The 16,228-nt window shown below is 46.7% G+C and overlaps 9 protein-coding genes across 9 annotated transcripts; 5 read left to right on the forward strand and 4 right to left on the reverse strand.

Moving 5' to 3' along the window:
- Positions 1-3: 3 nt before the first annotated feature.
- L199_004829 (YggS family pyridoxal phosphate enzyme) lies at positions 4-942 on the reverse strand (the record flags this gene model as incomplete). Its single annotated transcript, XM_064890550.1, has 4 exons — positions 4-503; positions 548-614; positions 663-782; positions 829-942. 4 exons carry the CDS (start codon positions 940-942, stop codon positions 4-6), a joined length of 801 nt encoding a protein of 266 aa, XP_064746622.1.
- Positions 943-1,331: 389 nt separating this feature from the next.
- L199_004830 (ribosomal protein S10) lies at positions 1,332-2,127 on the forward strand (the record flags this gene model as incomplete). Its single annotated transcript, XM_064890551.1, has 2 exons — positions 1,332-1,420; positions 1,482-2,127. The coding sequence occupies 2 exons, from the start codon at positions 1,332-1,334 to the stop codon at positions 2,125-2,127; spliced, it is 735 nt and encodes a 244-aa protein (XP_064746623.1).
- A 92-nt stretch (positions 2,128-2,219) lies between these two features.
- L199_004831 (uncharacterized protein) lies at positions 2,220-3,371 on the reverse strand (the record flags this gene model as incomplete). The annotated part of the gene is made up of 6 exons (XM_064890552.1): positions 2,220-2,459; positions 2,518-2,692; positions 2,752-2,849; positions 2,906-2,988; positions 3,043-3,137; positions 3,193-3,371. 6 exons carry the CDS (start codon positions 3,369-3,371, stop codon positions 2,220-2,222), a joined length of 870 nt encoding a protein of 289 aa, XP_064746624.1.
- Positions 3,372-3,722: 351 nt separating this feature from the next.
- On the forward strand, positions 3,723-4,710 carry L199_004832 (uncharacterized protein; the record flags this gene model as incomplete). Its single annotated transcript, XM_064890553.1, has 5 exons — positions 3,723-3,748; positions 3,813-3,890; positions 3,947-4,087; positions 4,149-4,385; positions 4,455-4,710. The coding sequence occupies 5 exons, from the start codon at positions 3,723-3,725 to the stop codon at positions 4,708-4,710; spliced, it is 738 nt and encodes a 245-aa protein (XP_064746625.1).
- A 175-nt stretch (positions 4,711-4,885) lies between these two features.
- Positions 4,886-6,660, reverse strand: L199_004833 (uncharacterized protein; the record flags this gene model as incomplete). Its single annotated transcript, XM_064890554.1, has 6 exons — positions 4,886-5,583; positions 5,677-5,723; positions 5,795-5,906; positions 5,959-6,116; positions 6,178-6,541; positions 6,594-6,660. 6 exons carry the CDS (start codon positions 6,658-6,660, stop codon positions 4,886-4,888), a joined length of 1,446 nt encoding a protein of 481 aa, XP_064746626.1.
- A 331-nt stretch (positions 6,661-6,991) lies between these two features.
- Positions 6,992-10,192, forward strand: L199_004834 (uncharacterized protein; the record flags this gene model as incomplete). Its single annotated transcript, XM_064890555.1, has 19 exons — positions 6,992-7,035; positions 7,135-7,149; positions 7,218-7,367; positions 7,418-7,451; positions 7,524-7,639; positions 7,701-7,773; positions 7,832-7,997; positions 8,052-8,301; positions 8,354-8,546; positions 8,596-8,749; positions 8,794-8,984; positions 9,104-9,166; positions 9,228-9,287; positions 9,337-9,367; positions 9,422-9,497; positions 9,552-9,688; positions 9,750-9,882; positions 9,937-10,036; positions 10,094-10,192. 19 exons carry the CDS (start codon positions 6,992-6,994, stop codon positions 10,190-10,192), a joined length of 2,085 nt encoding a protein of 694 aa, XP_064746627.1.
- A 211-nt stretch (positions 10,193-10,403) lies between these two features.
- Positions 10,404-11,972, reverse strand: L199_004835 (uncharacterized protein; the record flags this gene model as incomplete). The annotated part of the gene is made up of 5 exons (XM_064890556.1): positions 10,404-10,725; positions 10,784-11,169; positions 11,245-11,437; positions 11,493-11,719; positions 11,781-11,972. 5 exons carry the CDS (start codon positions 11,970-11,972, stop codon positions 10,404-10,406), a joined length of 1,320 nt encoding a protein of 439 aa, XP_064746628.1.
- Positions 11,973-12,320: 348 nt separating this feature from the next.
- Positions 12,321-13,318, forward strand: L199_004836 (uncharacterized protein; the record flags this gene model as incomplete). Its single annotated transcript, XM_064890557.1, has 4 exons — positions 12,321-12,554; positions 12,609-12,799; positions 12,850-13,097; positions 13,152-13,318. The coding sequence occupies 4 exons, from the start codon at positions 12,321-12,323 to the stop codon at positions 13,316-13,318; spliced, it is 840 nt and encodes a 279-aa protein (XP_064746629.1).
- Positions 13,319-13,781: 463 nt separating this feature from the next.
- On the forward strand, positions 13,782-15,825 carry L199_004837 (uncharacterized protein; the record flags this gene model as incomplete). The annotated part of the gene is made up of 6 exons (XM_064890558.1): positions 13,782-13,926; positions 13,995-14,090; positions 14,225-14,882; positions 15,068-15,327; positions 15,371-15,649; positions 15,704-15,825. 6 exons carry the CDS (start codon positions 13,782-13,784, stop codon positions 15,823-15,825), a joined length of 1,560 nt encoding a protein of 519 aa, XP_064746630.1.
- Positions 15,826-16,228: the final 403 nt, after the last annotated feature.

Genomic DNA, 16,228 nt, shown 5'->3' on the forward strand with positions numbered 1-16,228 from the left:
CACCTATGCCGCTTTAGATACCTTCTTCGGCCTTTCACCAAAGATCCTAGTCCCCACTCGTACACTGTTACTTCCCTCCTTGACCGCTTGAACGAAATCAGCACTCATTCCCATACTCAATTCCAACTCGTCCTCTTTCGGTGCATCCTTGAACCCTTTCTCTTGCAATATCCTGGATAATTCCTTTCGCGTCGATTTGAGCGTTTCGAAATCCGGGTTAGGTTTTGACGCATCGTGGCTTGCTTCGAAAGAACCTATCGTCATCAGACCTAGCAGATTCAAGCCTGGACATTTTTCAATGACATGTGTCGCCAGATCCACTACCTCCCCGCCATCTGCATTAGGCGTAAGAGGTGGTAATCCGGATTTCGAGTCTTCTAACGACGTGTTGATCTGGATATAAACGTTGAGCTTGGTCGTACGTTCAGAAGGAAGTGATTTTTGCAGTAGATCGGCCACTTTGGTTGACGAGAGGGTCTCAAGAACGTAGAGGTTTGGTACGGCTAGCAACGAGATTAGCGAGTTGCCAAATCAAGTCAGGACTTACAAGCAGCGAGCTTCGATTTGTTACTCTGCAATGAGCCGACGAAGTGCCAATTTATGTCTCGAGGTAGCTATTCATCATATCAGCTTGGCAATCAAATCAGTGCTAGCCCACTCACCACCTCAGCCTTGTCAACCATCTCCTGTATATAGTTCTCGCCGAAATGTCTATAACCCGCATCGTACAACGCCTTGATATCTGAAGCAGGTTTGATTTTGGAGATAGCTACCAGACGGGGCTGCTGAATTATCAGCTCGACTCAACCCCTCCAATCCCCTACCCACCTTTGATCCACTCGATCCCACAGCTTGATCGATGTCCGCTTGCACCGATTGGATATTCTCCCTCAACTCTTCGGCTCGATCGGAGGTGTAATCGAGTGAGATAGGCGTGGACATTCTGGCGTAGGATCGAAGGTGAAGGTGATAAGGAGCGAATTTGCACTGTCTAGCGAGTAAAGCGCGCACAGCTGTCTGCATTGGCAACGTGATACAATATAACGTACATACTTGCAATGGATCTGCGAGAGATATTCAACGACAGATGAGATGATACAGCTACTAGGGACAGTTGAGGTCACGTGATGTCAGAAGCCACTCAGGAAATCTCAACATCTCAATCCTCGTCTCTTTTCTTTCTTTCCAGTCCGCATGTCTGTATTTGTTCATTGATACATCATCATCTTCAGTCCATCACGTTCTCCATCACATTTATTGTCTCGTTCTTGGCTCGCTCCAGACGATTGCCCACTCTCCTCCTCCGATACCTCTCCTCTAGGACCCACACCATGGCTCTACCCTCCGCTCGTTCCGCTTTGGCAGCTTTTTCAAGACCTACCATCTCGAATGCTGTCGCATCGTCTTCCCGGTACTTAACGTGAGTAAGCATATGAATATACTCAAATGTTATCCAATCACTGATAACGTTCCACGCACAGCACAACCACACCCCGACTCGCTTCACCACCAGCGACGACATCAGACGATGCTGAAACAGGATTACCCGTACCATTCCCCAAAATCAACAAATACCTCTCATTTCCTCCAGTGACTCCTCACAAACCCACTCACGGTGTTCACGTAGCAACGCTTCATCTCCAGTCGTATCACCCATACAACTTGGACCTCACCACACAGTTCGCAGTCCACGCAGCCCATTCTCTGAATATCCCTACAACCCTGCCCGCCTTTTTACCCAGAGAAAGAAGTCTATACACCGTATTGAAATCACCATTTGTAAAGAAGAAGGCCCAGGAAAACTTCGAGCGCAGGACACACAAACGAGCTATCAAAGTATACGATTCAAGCAAAGAAGCGGTCGATCTATGGTTAAGATACCTACGTCAAAATGGTTTGCCTGGCGTAGGGATGAAAGCTTATGTTCACGAATATGTGGAATTAGGTTTTGGAAAGAAGGAGCAACAAGAGAGCGACAGCAACCAAGTCCTCAACGAGAAGAAAATCCAAGATGCTGCTCAAGATCTGGTGAAAGCATTATCGAGTGAAGGCGAAGTGCAAGCTATCCCAGCGGGAAAAGATGCTGAACAAGCTGTAGACGAGGTGGTAAAAGAGGAAAAGAAATAGATACACTATACGATGCATTACATATAACATCTGTACAACACGCTACCTGATATCATATCTGAATCCGAATAACACACACATCTCTACAAAATCTATGTCAAACCACCTTCATCCTCCTCCAGAGCCTTCTTGATCCTTAACAAAACTCCCGTCTTCCAGTTATCCAACTTTGTGACTTGGTCATACTGATACACAGCAGCGGTGTACCTCTCCACATCGGCTTGTTCGCATGCATCCATCAATTCATGAGCAAACTTGGCTTCTCTCGTCGAAGGGAATGTAACGTCCTTTTGAGCAAATGTCTCAAGTAACCTTTGCGTTGTTACGAGATCCTACCAAAGTATATCAGCAACTTCTCTCTTGTCATCACATATACCATACCACACTCACGCCCATGGCCATCGAACATAAAGCCGCACGTAGCCAATACTCCTTAACAGAGTACTTGGTTAAAGCACTTGTCAGAGACCAATCTGCCACGGTCTGATATAACTCCATCGATCTTTGATAATCTTGCAGGTCGGCGGATAATTCGGCAGCTTGTTGATAACATTGGTTTGCGGTGCTAAATAGGACACTATCGTGAACATCTTCCTCTTTCATACTGAAACTGAAACAACTTACGCATTCGCATCCTCTTGTTTGTACCAGTCTCCAGCTCTCACAAAACTGTCTCTCGCTTTGGCAACATCCAAGCCATCTTGAGCATATATAGCAGCGATCTGTACCGTTATTTATGTAAGCCAAGACACTTGTTTCATCTGCTGAACAAACTAACCTCCTTCTCCCTATCAGCAGCTTGACGGAAATGACCAGAGTTGACCAGGAGCTTGATGCATTGGTGTAAAGCAGTGACGGCGGCTATCAAAAATCATGATCAGTAGAGGCCTACGTTATACCTCACAACATACTCACCTTCCGGGTCTGACTTCTTATAACTCTTGGCGGCGTTGTGGAAAGCGTTCATGGCGTCATTCATCTCGTTTGCTTGCTGGCGACATGCTGCTTCTCTGTGATGGCAAAATGATAAGCGCTGACCCAAGGAGCATATGATACATATCTCACCTCTCGAAAGCTTGACCCGACTCCCTCCATCTCTTCTCCACCTTGAATGCGTTGGCAGCTTGAGCGAACAGATCACCGGCCTCCTCCCACTTTGAGCTTGAACTTCCGAACCACCCCACCGAAGAGGATGCTTTCTTCTCGGCTTTGGCTAGGTAATCTTCTGCTTGTGATTTCCCCATATTGATTTGGTATTGTTGTTGTGATGTTTATGGTCTTAAGTTATGTCAAGTAGTGACTATAGGATGAGATGAATAAGATAGCAATAGCAATAGCATTGACATGGTGATGACGTCTCGCAAGTTCGGGAATATTCGGTGATTTGCGATGACTAAGCGACGTGGCACACCCCTGGTCAATGTTTATCTATATCTACATCTATAGTGGCCACTCGAAATGTTCAATTCATCTTGTCCATATCAAACTCTTCTCATCATCAACAAGATATAATCAAAAAACAGTCTAACACGACTATCAACACGAACAGACCAGGGAGAAAGAACCGACCGCAGAAGAAAGCATAGAAATCGAAAATGGCTTCTCATCTAGCCAACATCTTGTAAGTCCACTTTCCTCCTTTTACCTCTCTCTTCGCATGACATTGCTAACATATCAATCGTTAGTGGTACGGAACAGGATCGAGTGAATTGCTCCTTCTACTTGAAGATAGGAGCTTGTAGACATGGTGATAGATGCTCTAGGTGAGTACAGTCCAATCCACTGACAGAGCGATAGCTGATGACCTTCCCTCTTATAGAAAACACATCAAACCTCAATTCTCTCAAACCATCCTCCTTCCCAACGTATACAACAATCCCGGACATACACCAGAAGGTCAGCATATGACACCGGAGCAGCTACAGGCGAACTTTGACACTTTTTATGAGGATTTCTACATGTAAGTTGTAAAGTCCTTTACATCACATAAGATTTAGCTGACAAATCTATTCCTTCCCCAGTGAATTAGCGAAATACGGCCATTTACTGGAAATGCACGTATGTGACAACGTTGGAGATCACTTGTTAGGAAACGTATATGCCAGATACGAGTGGGAAGCGGAAGCTGCCAAAGCGGTTCAGGCGTTGAACGACAGGTGGTACGCAATGAGACCATTACATTGCGAGTTGAGTCCTGTCACAGATTTCAGGGAGAGTTGTTGCAGACAGAATGAGATGGGTGAATGTAAACGTGAAGGGTGAGTGAATCCTCTTATTTCAACGCTCAGAAAAGAACATACGTTGATGATTGCTAACTGCATGATTAGTTTCTGCAACTTCATGCATCTCTGTCACCCCTCAAAATCATTAGTCAAATCGCTCGAAGCATCCCAACGTTTATCGAGAAAGAAGAAGTCCGAGAATGGTGGTGCGGTAGAGGAGAATGGTGGTATGGGATGGGTACCCGGTGGTGGTGGTGGTGGTGAGCCTAGAGATGATGGTCCAGGCGGATGGCAACCTCGAGGAAGGGAAGATGGTGATTTAGGTTGGGTACCCAGTAGAAGGGATGATGATAGGTATTAATAAGATTTCACGGGAAATAGGTGTCAAGATGTATGTACGTCAGTAGCCAACTCTGATAAGAGTAAAAACAATCATTTATATCATATGCATTGTTCATTATGTCATGACGATATTCGTTTCTCTGATTTTTATCCACAAATTGGTATCACTAAATACAAAGGTTTCGAGTGTACTATCAAAAGACAACATCGAGGACTGCGTCTCCATCCACTTCGTCCGTATCCATCATATCGGACGGAGGATGAGCAGAGGGAGAAGAAAGGTTGTTACGCTTACCATTGTCAGCTTCTGATGAAGCCGATCCACTCTCGCTGTCACTCCCCTCCTCCTCCTCGCTGTCGCTTTCGCTCTCAGACCCATCCTCCTCCTCGCCATCTTCATCCGACACGAGTCCGGGACTACCTTGATCAAACTCGATGAAATTATCTTGTTCTTCAAATCCACCTTCACCGTGAACTGGTACACTACTTGACGTCGCCAGCACTTCCGGTCGATTGATTTCCGCTCTGACAACATGTCTTAAGCCACACTTTCCGTTTTTGCCACAAGTTCCCCTTTCCCTAAATTCTTGACATTCCCAGACATGTAGATTCTCACAAGTTCCAGGCTCTTTATCGCACCAACCAATTTTGGCGAAATCTTGACATACCGGAGCATCGGACGACACCTTGACGTGCGGGTAAAGACAATTGGGTTTGCTACAACTCGAAGTTGCCTGGAATCTTACACAGGACGGAGTATTATGGGTTGACGTTGCGTGTGAGAGGGGACATGAGGTACCTAGTGTACAAGCTCCCTTGAGATATCGGGAACAAATCGTGACCTTGTTTGGGTCATGAATATGAGGACAGGTTAAGCCGAAGTTGCAACGACCTAATCTCCCATGGCCAGGTCAGTATGAAGGTAGGAGAAGCAAAAGGATCACAAAACGTCAGTACAGTCTTCCAGAAACGTCTTGAAACGCACCCGTCTTGGTGAAGTATCGGCAGAGCTGTTTGCTCTTGCTTGTTGAGCTACAAAAGATCAGCACGCAACGAGCGAGCAAAATCAGTATCAAATAAGGGAGCAGGCCAATATGACATACCCATTCCTCTTCATTATCAAATCCCCCCTGCTGGTTCTTCTATACTTCTCTCCACCGAAGCTGAGACTCTTCCTGGTGGGTGTGAAAGTGCCGGTAGCCGAAGAAGGTGCTTCTGCGGTGATATGCGTTAGGAAATGGTGACCCATTGTATAAGAACGACCCACCTCCTATTCGGGTGAGCTTCTTCCCATCCTGCTCGAATTGAAAGACCACTCCGTCGATAACGACTCGTTTATCGCCCGAACTGGTGGCAAGTGAATTGATGACCTGTATTTGAGGAGGGACCCTAGGTTTACTTCGACGTTGAGCTTTTAATTGTGCACTGGGATGAAAGATCCATGAGATGACCCACTCGCAACAAGATACCGATGAAAACCACTCACCTCTTCTCAGCAGTCATCAAGCTCATATTTCCATTCTTTCCCTTGCCTTTCACCCAAACAGCTGAAGTTCCACTTGGACCTGCTACGGGTGTATCGGAAGCGGGAGGTGAGGGTTCTATCTCTCCACTTTCCTTCTCATTCACTGTATTTGGTGGATTCACTGAAGCCGAGCTTGATGGTCTGGAAGGTTCGGCCGAAGACGATTGTTTGTTGGTTTGACGTAGATCCAGAGCGTAGGAACCACCTCGACCACCTCTCCCTCTCCCTCTCCCCCGCGATGGTACATATCCTCTTGGAGCGCCCCGACCGCGGTATGGATGATAAGTGGAAGATGTTGATGATGTTGAGTGGCGAGAAATTGCTCCTAGCACCGGATGTCAGCTTGAGAGGTAACCACTCGGATACGATTGACTGACCCGACAGTTTTGCTATTTCCTGTTGCAAGAGCAGCTTTTGCCTCTCGGCGGGAGTAAGCGGGGCCATGGTAGGTGATTGAGGTAGCTCTGTATTGATGTTCGATGTGGTAAGGATATGTAAAAGCAAGATGGTATGGATGAGTGGAGAAGAGATGCATCATGAATCATGAATCATTTGGTCATCATCAAAACAATGGATGAATTGATTGCGATCACTGAATTGCCATTTAGGGTAATAAATTGCCACGTGTTCTCTCACGGGCGATCGTAACCTTGAACCATCCTTTGGTGATGGTGACCTTGGTACAGTACAGTATACAGTATGAAATACTATCATGTCAACCCCCTTCTTCCTCTTCATCTTCCTTCGATCATTTCTGCATACCCACCAAATCACAATGTTCTACCCAGAAGATCTACTTCTGACCAATAAGAACGGATCGTGAGTCAATCTCTATCTCTCTGGACAGTGGCATAAACAGTGGCACCTGTCAACCAATTCTGAGCTGACGAGATTTCCTTCCTTCCTCGCCCTATACAGTTTCGGAATCATCTGGTATGTTCCCTCTCCATATAACAATCCACAACACGAGCGGAAACCCACTCGATCACCATGTCCAACAGGTTAGCAGCTACATTAGGTCCGAAAAACAAAAAGATCACTCGAAAGCAGTTGACCACCGTCAATCTCGCTAAAACATGTCAGATCATCGCTGAACCACCCGAGCCGATGGCTCTCAGGTTGAGTGGTGCACTGTTGGTAGGAGTAGCAAGGTGAGTGTGACTTCGCCTCTCACCTGATGACAGCTGATGCATTGGTGTAGAGTATATAATCAGAATTACGATATTTTCTTCACTGTGAGATTTCCTTCCTTCTTACACCTGGAGCAATCCAGGTATCTTCCCTGACCTGTTTCGACCAACACATAGGACGTCACCAATCTCGACTCTAACCTTCGTCGATCGATTGCTACGGATTTCGTGACGGGTGGATCCGGTACTGGAGGTACCGCAAACCTAGACCTTCCCGGAGGAGGAAAAAGCAGGTTGGTATTTCTTCCCCCATCAGACTAGACGGTTTCCATTGTTGATGTCACATATCCTCAGAATCGATCAAATTACCCTCCCTCAAGCAGGTCCCGAGTTCGAGCTCGGCTTGAACCTACAGTTCCATCACGTTGTCAGTTATTCAAGACAACCACGACGTTGAAACGTGTTAACCTCAACTTGTCCATTAGGATTGGCAAAATCCCCTCAATCACGGACGAAAGAGACGATCCTCTTCAATGCTTTCGTCTCAAGCAACTCAATCACAAGAGGAAGAAGATGAAGAAAACAGTGATGACGAAGATGAAGATGAGGATGAAGATGGAGAGCTAGGCAGAGATTTCAAAAGAACAAAGGGTAAAAGTGATCTCCTCACTGTTGAGACAAACGCACTTCCTGACTTCTAATCAGTATCATCCTCCCCCGCCATTGGTGCTTATGGTCTCACCACGAAGACACGAAATTCGATCCACCATCCCTCCCACTCCATCGGAGGTCATCTTTACGCTGGAATCGATGTTCCCATGGGTGAGATCGATCTCGGGTTGGAACTGGACGGAATGGATCATCTAGTTGGCGACGACAGTTTCTCCGGTCCATCCGGTAGGGACTTTGATCTTCCGGACGGTGGTAATGATGCTGGAATGATGCTTGAGGGAGGGTGATTAGCAGTATTCTAAATCCCGATGACACATGCTGATCCGAATCCATAGCGATCTTGTTCTTCCGTCTCGTCAACCCAGTCTTGCTCCGGAAGCTGCTCATCCAGCCACCACCACTCCTCCTAAAAACGCGTCACAAGATCGAGAAGGCAGTGAACGAGGTTCAGTCGATGATGTCGAGCAACAACTTGGGGAGGTTAAAACGAAGAAGCCCAAAAAGGTCAAAAAGGTTGCCTTTGATTCTGTAAGTTTTTAGACCGACAAGGTTAGCATGAACTCACTCGCCTGAACAGACTACCGAACTCGACCCAGCAGGAGATCAAGAAGCCCGCAAAAGGTATCATGAAGACATGAAAAGAGAAAGAGCGATAGTCGAATCCAGACTGAAAGAGAAGGTCGTCGCTGCAATGGCTACCTGCCTGGTAGATGGTACAGGAGGACTGGAATGTAAGTCACATTTTTTGTTCAATGCTGATACTGGACCGCTTTAGTTTTCGACCCCGAGATGAAGGCGTTCTTCTCCGCTCTCACTCGAGTTGGAAGTTTCAAGTGGGAGTCCGATCTTACTGTTCATCGTTTGGGAAAGGCTGGTGTAGTTGCCGAAGGTGACGATCAAGAGAGGCCAGGTGATGGCGAATTCGATATCTTTGGTGGAGGAGATGTCGCGATGCCTGGTATGGATGTGAGTCAAAACTTTAACGATCAGCTGGCATTTGCTGACTTCGAAGCCAAGACGAATTACCAAGATGTTGGTACTTTTCCTAATATCCGAGCAGGATACATAACCAACAATGGCTTTAGGTCTTCCAAGAGTACGAAGTACCCATACAAGAAATGAGTGGCAGTGCTGGACAAGGTAGTACAGTGAGTACACATGATATGCCCTCTCACGTTAGAGACTAGTGATTTACAGTTGATTTGTTAGGCTCCTGATGCAGAGTACGCACGTCGAATCAGTCAAGGAAGTCAACAAGGAACTCTTCCGGTGAGTGCTTCCACTCTCGCATCGTTCGTTGCCGCTTATCTCTGATCAGTGGGAGGAAGGGCGTCGAAGTGTCACTCCTGGTGGGTCAGCTTTGTCTACTCTGTAGGAAAACGAAGACTGATTGCGAAACTCAGGCTTGCCCGATCTCGCCGATACCAGCTTTTCGCCAGCCAGTCTCAGGCTCAGCATCATGACTCCTCAAGAAGCCAGGTCAGCACTTTGACTCATCCAGATTTGCATACGACTGAATCGATGTGTTCATAGACTCCGATCGAGAAGTATCCATGGAGCTTCCACTGGTGGTCGATCTGTCGATAGAAGACATCAACGATCCGTTTCTTTAATGAGCGATAGACCGGACGATGACCCACTCCTCCTTGTCCGAGGTGATGGTATCGAATGTGAGTGGACTTATAGGGAATATGGATCTAGATTCCGCTAATCTGTTCTGACTCTTACCAGTACCTCAAGATGAAAACGATCTTCAGCTAGAAGCGCTTGCACCTTCTCAACAAGCCAGACTTGCGGACTTACCACCAGCCTTCCGACCAGAGATGCTTGCGACTTTGGAGAAGCAATGTAGAGATTTTTTCTCGTGAGTCGTAGCATTTTCGGATCTGTGTGAGATAAAGCTAACATACTTCACTAGCTATGTTGAGAGGAAGATGGTCACTTTGTCTCTCGAGGAGTTAGAATTTGAGGACCTTGCACCTTTGGGGAGCAAAAAGCATGTCGCAGCGCTTGCGTTCGTGAGTGACTTTCGGAATGATTGACTTGTTGTCCGTTCAAATCTCACTCCGCACCAGTACGATTGCCTTACCCTCGCTACCAAGAAGATCCTCTCGATCGATCAAGAAGAGGCCTGGGGTTCAATCAAAGTGCGATTTGCGATCGATCCTGTCTAAGGATTCGACTACCTTATCCCCATGATTCGGGTGCTACTTTCGGTCCAGTTCCGGGCAGATCAATCTCATTTCTTTGATATATCTCCCAAGATCCGGCAGTGTTAATAGTATACTCGTCTGGTTAGTAGTAGTTGTGCTATAGTAATACATACAATCATGTCATGCCCAATAAAACATCATGCAGAAAAAACAGTAAACTGTATCATCTCTTCTATAGAGGAAGACCAACATCTCTCAGACCCTTACCCCCCATTACTATCCCATTTTCATCCTTGACACCCATCCCTTCATCTTCAAGGGCTACATCTGCTCCACCAGGTCTTGTGATACCCGAAGTCACGGGTACACCGTTCATCGTGACTTTGGGGGACAACGGCTTTCGATCTGATAATGCTGGAGATTTGGATGAGGGTATGGAAAGGACCGATCCAAAGACTGATTCTCTGTCCAAAGCCGCTGCCGCTGCTTTAGCAGTCTTGGCCGCTTTCGAGGCTGCTTCGGCAGTTTCCTTCTCTCTTTTTCGTTTAACGTACCTAACACCGATTTGGTCAGTATGACCTCAGGATGAGAATCACGGTTAATGGCACTCACAAAGCTGTTCCAGGTATCATCTCAGGATTTGTGCAATTCTTCAACCTCTTATCGATCTCCTTGACCTTTTTCAGATCAATCCCACTTTGACCATCCTTCTCAATTATCGCTTCTATATCACTTAGTATCTCTAGCAGTCTATCCTTCCTCATTCCGAATGGCAGCTTCTCAATCTCCACTTCATCCCCATCCTCCATCGAGTCGGTGGAATACTTGTGCTCCAAGTAATCTTCGACGAGCTGAGCATTCGATAAATGGAAACAAGCCAGACCGATTTGGGAAGGTGTATATATGAATTCAAGGTCGGTTAACAGACAATGAGCCAGGTTTCTCAATGCGTCGGGTAACGTCTTCTGGATCAGGCCGATTGGTGGATCGGGCTGATTCTGTAAACAGCAAAAACCATTCAACTAATGCCCTCATTGAGATAACAACAGAGAATATACGAGTCGTCCACTCACCTGCAGATCGAGACTCCAACCTCTTAGAGCCTTCTCGGGCGATCTAACCCAGAATTCGAATCTTAATGACTGGGCAACTAAGAATTCTGTATCTAAGATATCGTCGGGTGATAATTTGGAGAACTTCGAGATGAACTGATCCATCAGAATGGGATAATTGGTCGTCTTCGCAGCTAAGAATAGACACGTTGGCCTAAGTGCGATCATACGTTAGCGCTGAGCCAAAAACGAAAAGTCTAATCGCTCACATGATATTCTTTGGGTGCCATTCCATCACACTATTCTTGAGATAAAACCTCTTGAGATAACTTATCGCCGTTGATTCCACCACGTCCGGTAAGCCGAACCCACGTCTACAGATTTGAGTGATTTGTGAACAGTAGAAACGGAGTAGGAGCAATTCATCTGAGACTGTTAGATATGCTGTAGGAGGTGGCGGGTCGGTGTAAGAATGACCAAGTGATATGTGAGCTTCCTGAAGACGTTTGTATATCAGCTGAGATTACTGATATTCAGACGAGACGGGATGTTTTCACCTTTTCCAGTTCCGTATTTCTAGCTACTATCTCTACGGACTTCCCATTCAGCTCTTCTCGTATGGACTGAAGAGATGAAGCTGAGTATTTCCAATGTCGGAATTGGGATGATTCATGATAAGGTGAAGGTCCTGGTGTCAATCCAGAGGTTGATGGTCCAGCTTCCGGCTGAGCGTCGGTCGAGATGGTCATCTCAGTGTATGTATGCTCGAGTACGCGATATGGGAGCTTGAGTGAACTGCTTTCGAGTGCGCCGTGTAAGAGGGTATATCAACTTTGTGCAGAGTGGATGTCCGGGTTGATGAAGATGAATGATCTGTGGTATGGAATGAATGTTTTAAGGGTGGGTCGATTGTGAATGTAGCGTGATGACATAACCTAATCTGGGCACATTTACATTTACTCTCATCCCTCCATCTCTTATCTATACATCCCTCACGTCAAATCGCATAGCTCAAGCATCATAGACACATACATCGACTCGAGTTGGCTCACAATTAGGTACGAGGCGACTGACCATACGCTCTCCGACAACTAAGCATGCGTAGGACATTAAACCTCCTCTCGTCTATCCTCCTTCTCCCCCTCGTTGCCTCCTTCCAATGCTCGCTCACCGCTTCTTCGATACCTTATGACCTGTCACCCCTCAGAGGGCTCCGACAAGTAAGCAAGGATACCCCGACCCCGCCTACCACTTCCGAAGCAAAGGTGAGGATGGAGCTGTGCAGTCCAGAGGGTATAGGGAGGGAAGACGGTGTAGCGGATGAGGACCAGGTGAGTAGAGGAAGGGCAGAGGAATACATAGCTGTAATCTCACTACAGACATAGTGCCCACCAAATACCCGAGTCTGCTTGACTTTGCTCAATCATAAACCTTCCGCTTCAGACCCAGACAGAGTGACAGCAGTGATACCTATCTGGCCAGTTGATATACCCGAGGAAGACGTATTCACTACACCCATGGGCAAGAAAGGTGAACAGGGTTTGAAGGTATATGTTCAAGGTGGAGATTATGCAGGGTGAGCGGCTTTATTTATGATATCAGCGTAAGCTGACCATAATTGCTTAGGGTACAACAACATCTCAATTTGACTTTACTATGTTCTCAATCCGATACAGCGCCGAATCCCACATTCGTCTCATATACCTCTGGCCTAGTATCGTTAGAATGGGCTACACCTGATGCTTGTCCGAGATCAGCAGACTCGCCCAGTGCACCAAGTGACGGTTCATCCGGCAGTGGAATAGGGTTCTGGGGATTCATCAAGTTTGTCTTTTGGTTGAGTATAATAGGATTGATAGCTTACTTCGCTATTGGTGAGCATGCGGTCCTAGTACAGTACGAGGTCAAAGGCTAATGTCATGATCTAGGTATATTCTACAATCATCAACAATATTCAGCGAAAGGGTGGGATCTGATACCCCATCGAGATTTCTGGAGAGAAGTGCCGGTGCTGCTGCAGGATTTATTCTCTCATCTATTCGCTGGTCTGCGTGGAAGCAGCGGTGGAAGAGGTGGTTATAGCAGTTTGGGCTGATTTCGATTCGTAGGGTTTCCTCTCATTAGATATCGTGTTTTTTTATATAGCTATCATAGTATACAAATGCATACGCATAATGCTTACTCTTTCTACGCACTCTTCATGGTGATCATGGGAGTATGATGATGAATACCCTCTCGTGTGAGGGGCACTCGATGACATCCCCATCACTGTCCCTTCTTTCAACACTCAACCCTCCTCTAGCTAGATCTAACATCTTCAACCACATATACATCCTGGGCCCTATGCATGTGCCCGTGAACACCTACCTACCTGCATATACATACATGATTGCGTCTATGCCAGAGTGCCCGTTACGTAAAGATCATCTCGTTTGATTTTGTTTTGACGCTCGGACTGGAGGATAACCGATTTCGATCATCTTCGTGTTCTTCTAATTTAAAAGATCAATTAGATACAAGCATAAACATCGTTCAACATCCTCTACCAGCTTTCTGATATGGCACAGATAGACGACCAGGGCAATCAGTCTCAGCAGGGTGTCACCGACTTGGTTGAACAACTACGTGTACTGGCAGACAAGGACAACGGTCAAGCGGAATTGCTCTCGGTTCTGGATCAGCTTGCCGTCGTTTTGAGAGATGGTGAGTTGTTTACTTGAGCAACTGCAGCTAATGCCCAGCCTCCACGAGAGTACCATTGGGTCATACAGATCTCCCTCAGATACTGGTAGCTCAGCTCAAGAGCCAAGACGAGGAAGTTTTAAGACAAGTGGGCAGAGTAGCAGCGAACTTGGTCATTGGTTGTGGTGAGTCTAAAATCTATATCTGATCAGCCCTTCCATTTCCCGGCCCTATACACTCTCAGTCCAAGTATAAAGCCCTGCTATCCGCTCTCAAGCACTTTAAAACCTTGACGACTGCTGACCATCAAAGCTCTCAGATGAAAACCGAGAGCGTCTGATTGGTGCCGGCTACATAGATTCCGTGCTATCGACAAGGGCTTTTGATTCGCAGTCACAGCAGAAGCCAGGATCATCAACACTGTCTCTGGCAGCCTCGATACATAACTTGGTCGTAGAAAAGCATGGTGAGTCCGCTCAATCCCAGACAATAGCTGACCTGGTAGCCGCTGTTATCGCCGCCTTAAAGCAAGATTTACATTTACCGACACTCCTCGAGTTCGCCCGACGCTGGACAAACACTTTCTATCAACTGGATCCACTAGACCCAACAGTCACGATTATACGGTGGTCCTGGTCGATACTTTCCATCGTGTTTGAGGAACCCCCTTCGTCGCTTCCTCATTCCACTTTGGATATCTTCATCCTGCCCTTTTCTTCAATCTCGTCCGATATCGACACTCATCTCCATATCATCACTAGCGCAAGTGATATCTTAGAAGCCATCTTGACACCAGAAGGCCCGCTGCGTCAGCAAATCCTACCTCATCTGGATGTCCTGCTGGAATTCGTCGAGAATGCTGAAGTTCCGGAAGAGGCGAAAGAGGAAACAGAAGATGAGGACGAAGAAAGCGACGAAGACGAGGCTCCCGATCGTACCAAATCTCTGGCAAGTGCCAAAGCAGCTATCATACGCGTGTTGGTCAGCCTTAGTTCCGAAATACCGTCATCCTTGCCATTTTGGCAAAGAATGCGGTCGTGGCTGTCGATAAAAGATCGATCTGATTTAGTAAACTGTGCATTGCTGAGCTTTGGTAACAGTATCAAAGATGGTGAGTTCAGTATTCCGAAGGACCAAGCTCACGTTCAGCTTCCTCCGCCAGGTTACTACTTGAGGGTGACTCTTCCCTTTTACCAGTGATACTACCCCTTCTTTCCCCTTCCACCCCAGCGACGACTCAACATGCCGTTATAGGCTTAGTGAGAAATCTTTCGGTACCTATTGAAACGAAGACGATCCTGGGCGAAGCAGGAGTGATAGGAAGACTTACAGAGATGAAGGTATGGTCTCAGGAGAAAGACCTGTTGGGTTCTGTTCAAGGTGGAGCTGCCGTGATATTGAAGAATCTATGTCGGAATGATGGTGAGTTGATCTCAGATCAGTGGTCGATGCTAAACCCGATTAGTCAAAAACTCTCATCGATTTCTTGCTCAACCACTTGACCCTCTCCTTGATCTGATCAAACGTGCGGAAGACTCAGCATTGAGGTTCGAATGTACGAGACTTCTGGTCAACATCATCAAGTCGCTCTCTTTAGCAAAGGAGTCTCTGAACCCTGTGGCAGACCAACGTGTCGTGGATGCTCTAGTGCGGATGCTGGTGGATGGTGCTCAATATATGATATTACAGAGTGAATCGGTCATTGCCCTGACGTTGCTGGCGACATTTGGAGGAGGTCAAATGAGTAAGTGACATCCTAGAACTGCAATGGACCCCGCTAATTTCGATGTCATTCCAGACACCATCGTTTCTGCATCGCTCGAAGGTCCAGGTGTTCAAGCTGTACAACAGTTGGCCGAGAACCCTCGACGTGAGATCAAGGAGAATGCTCAAACCTTACTTAGTGCTATAGATCGTTGATAGCATGCATTTATAATACCGAGGTGAACCAGTCATGAAAGAATTTCTGCTCTCCAATTTAGCACGAATAGCGACGGAAATGAGTGACTTTGGTTCATGTTGTTCTGATAGACTAGTGGAGCTTCGGTAGAAGCCATATGAGAGAGACTGCCAATGGCAGTATCAGTCACGGTTATTTCCGTGGTGTACTGCCGACTTGTTCTTTATCAATGCGCTGCGACTTGATTCAATCTGCTTCCGCATCATCCTTCATTTGCTCTTTAGGTGCATGTGAGGGCATCTTGAGTTCTCAGCCCTGAAGGTGTCGAATGGACCTCTAGAGTAGGTGTATGGGAGTCCATGGAGAAGTGTTATTCCCTACGATGACAAGGCTGGGGAGTATAAAGCACGATTACGATGTTCA

This window comes from Kwoniella botswanensis, chromosome 1 (genome assembly GCF_036426115.1).
Source record: "Kwoniella botswanensis chromosome 1, complete sequence".
Classification (NCBI taxonomy): domain Eukaryota; kingdom Fungi; phylum Basidiomycota; class Tremellomycetes; order Tremellales; family Cryptococcaceae; genus Kwoniella; species Kwoniella botswanensis.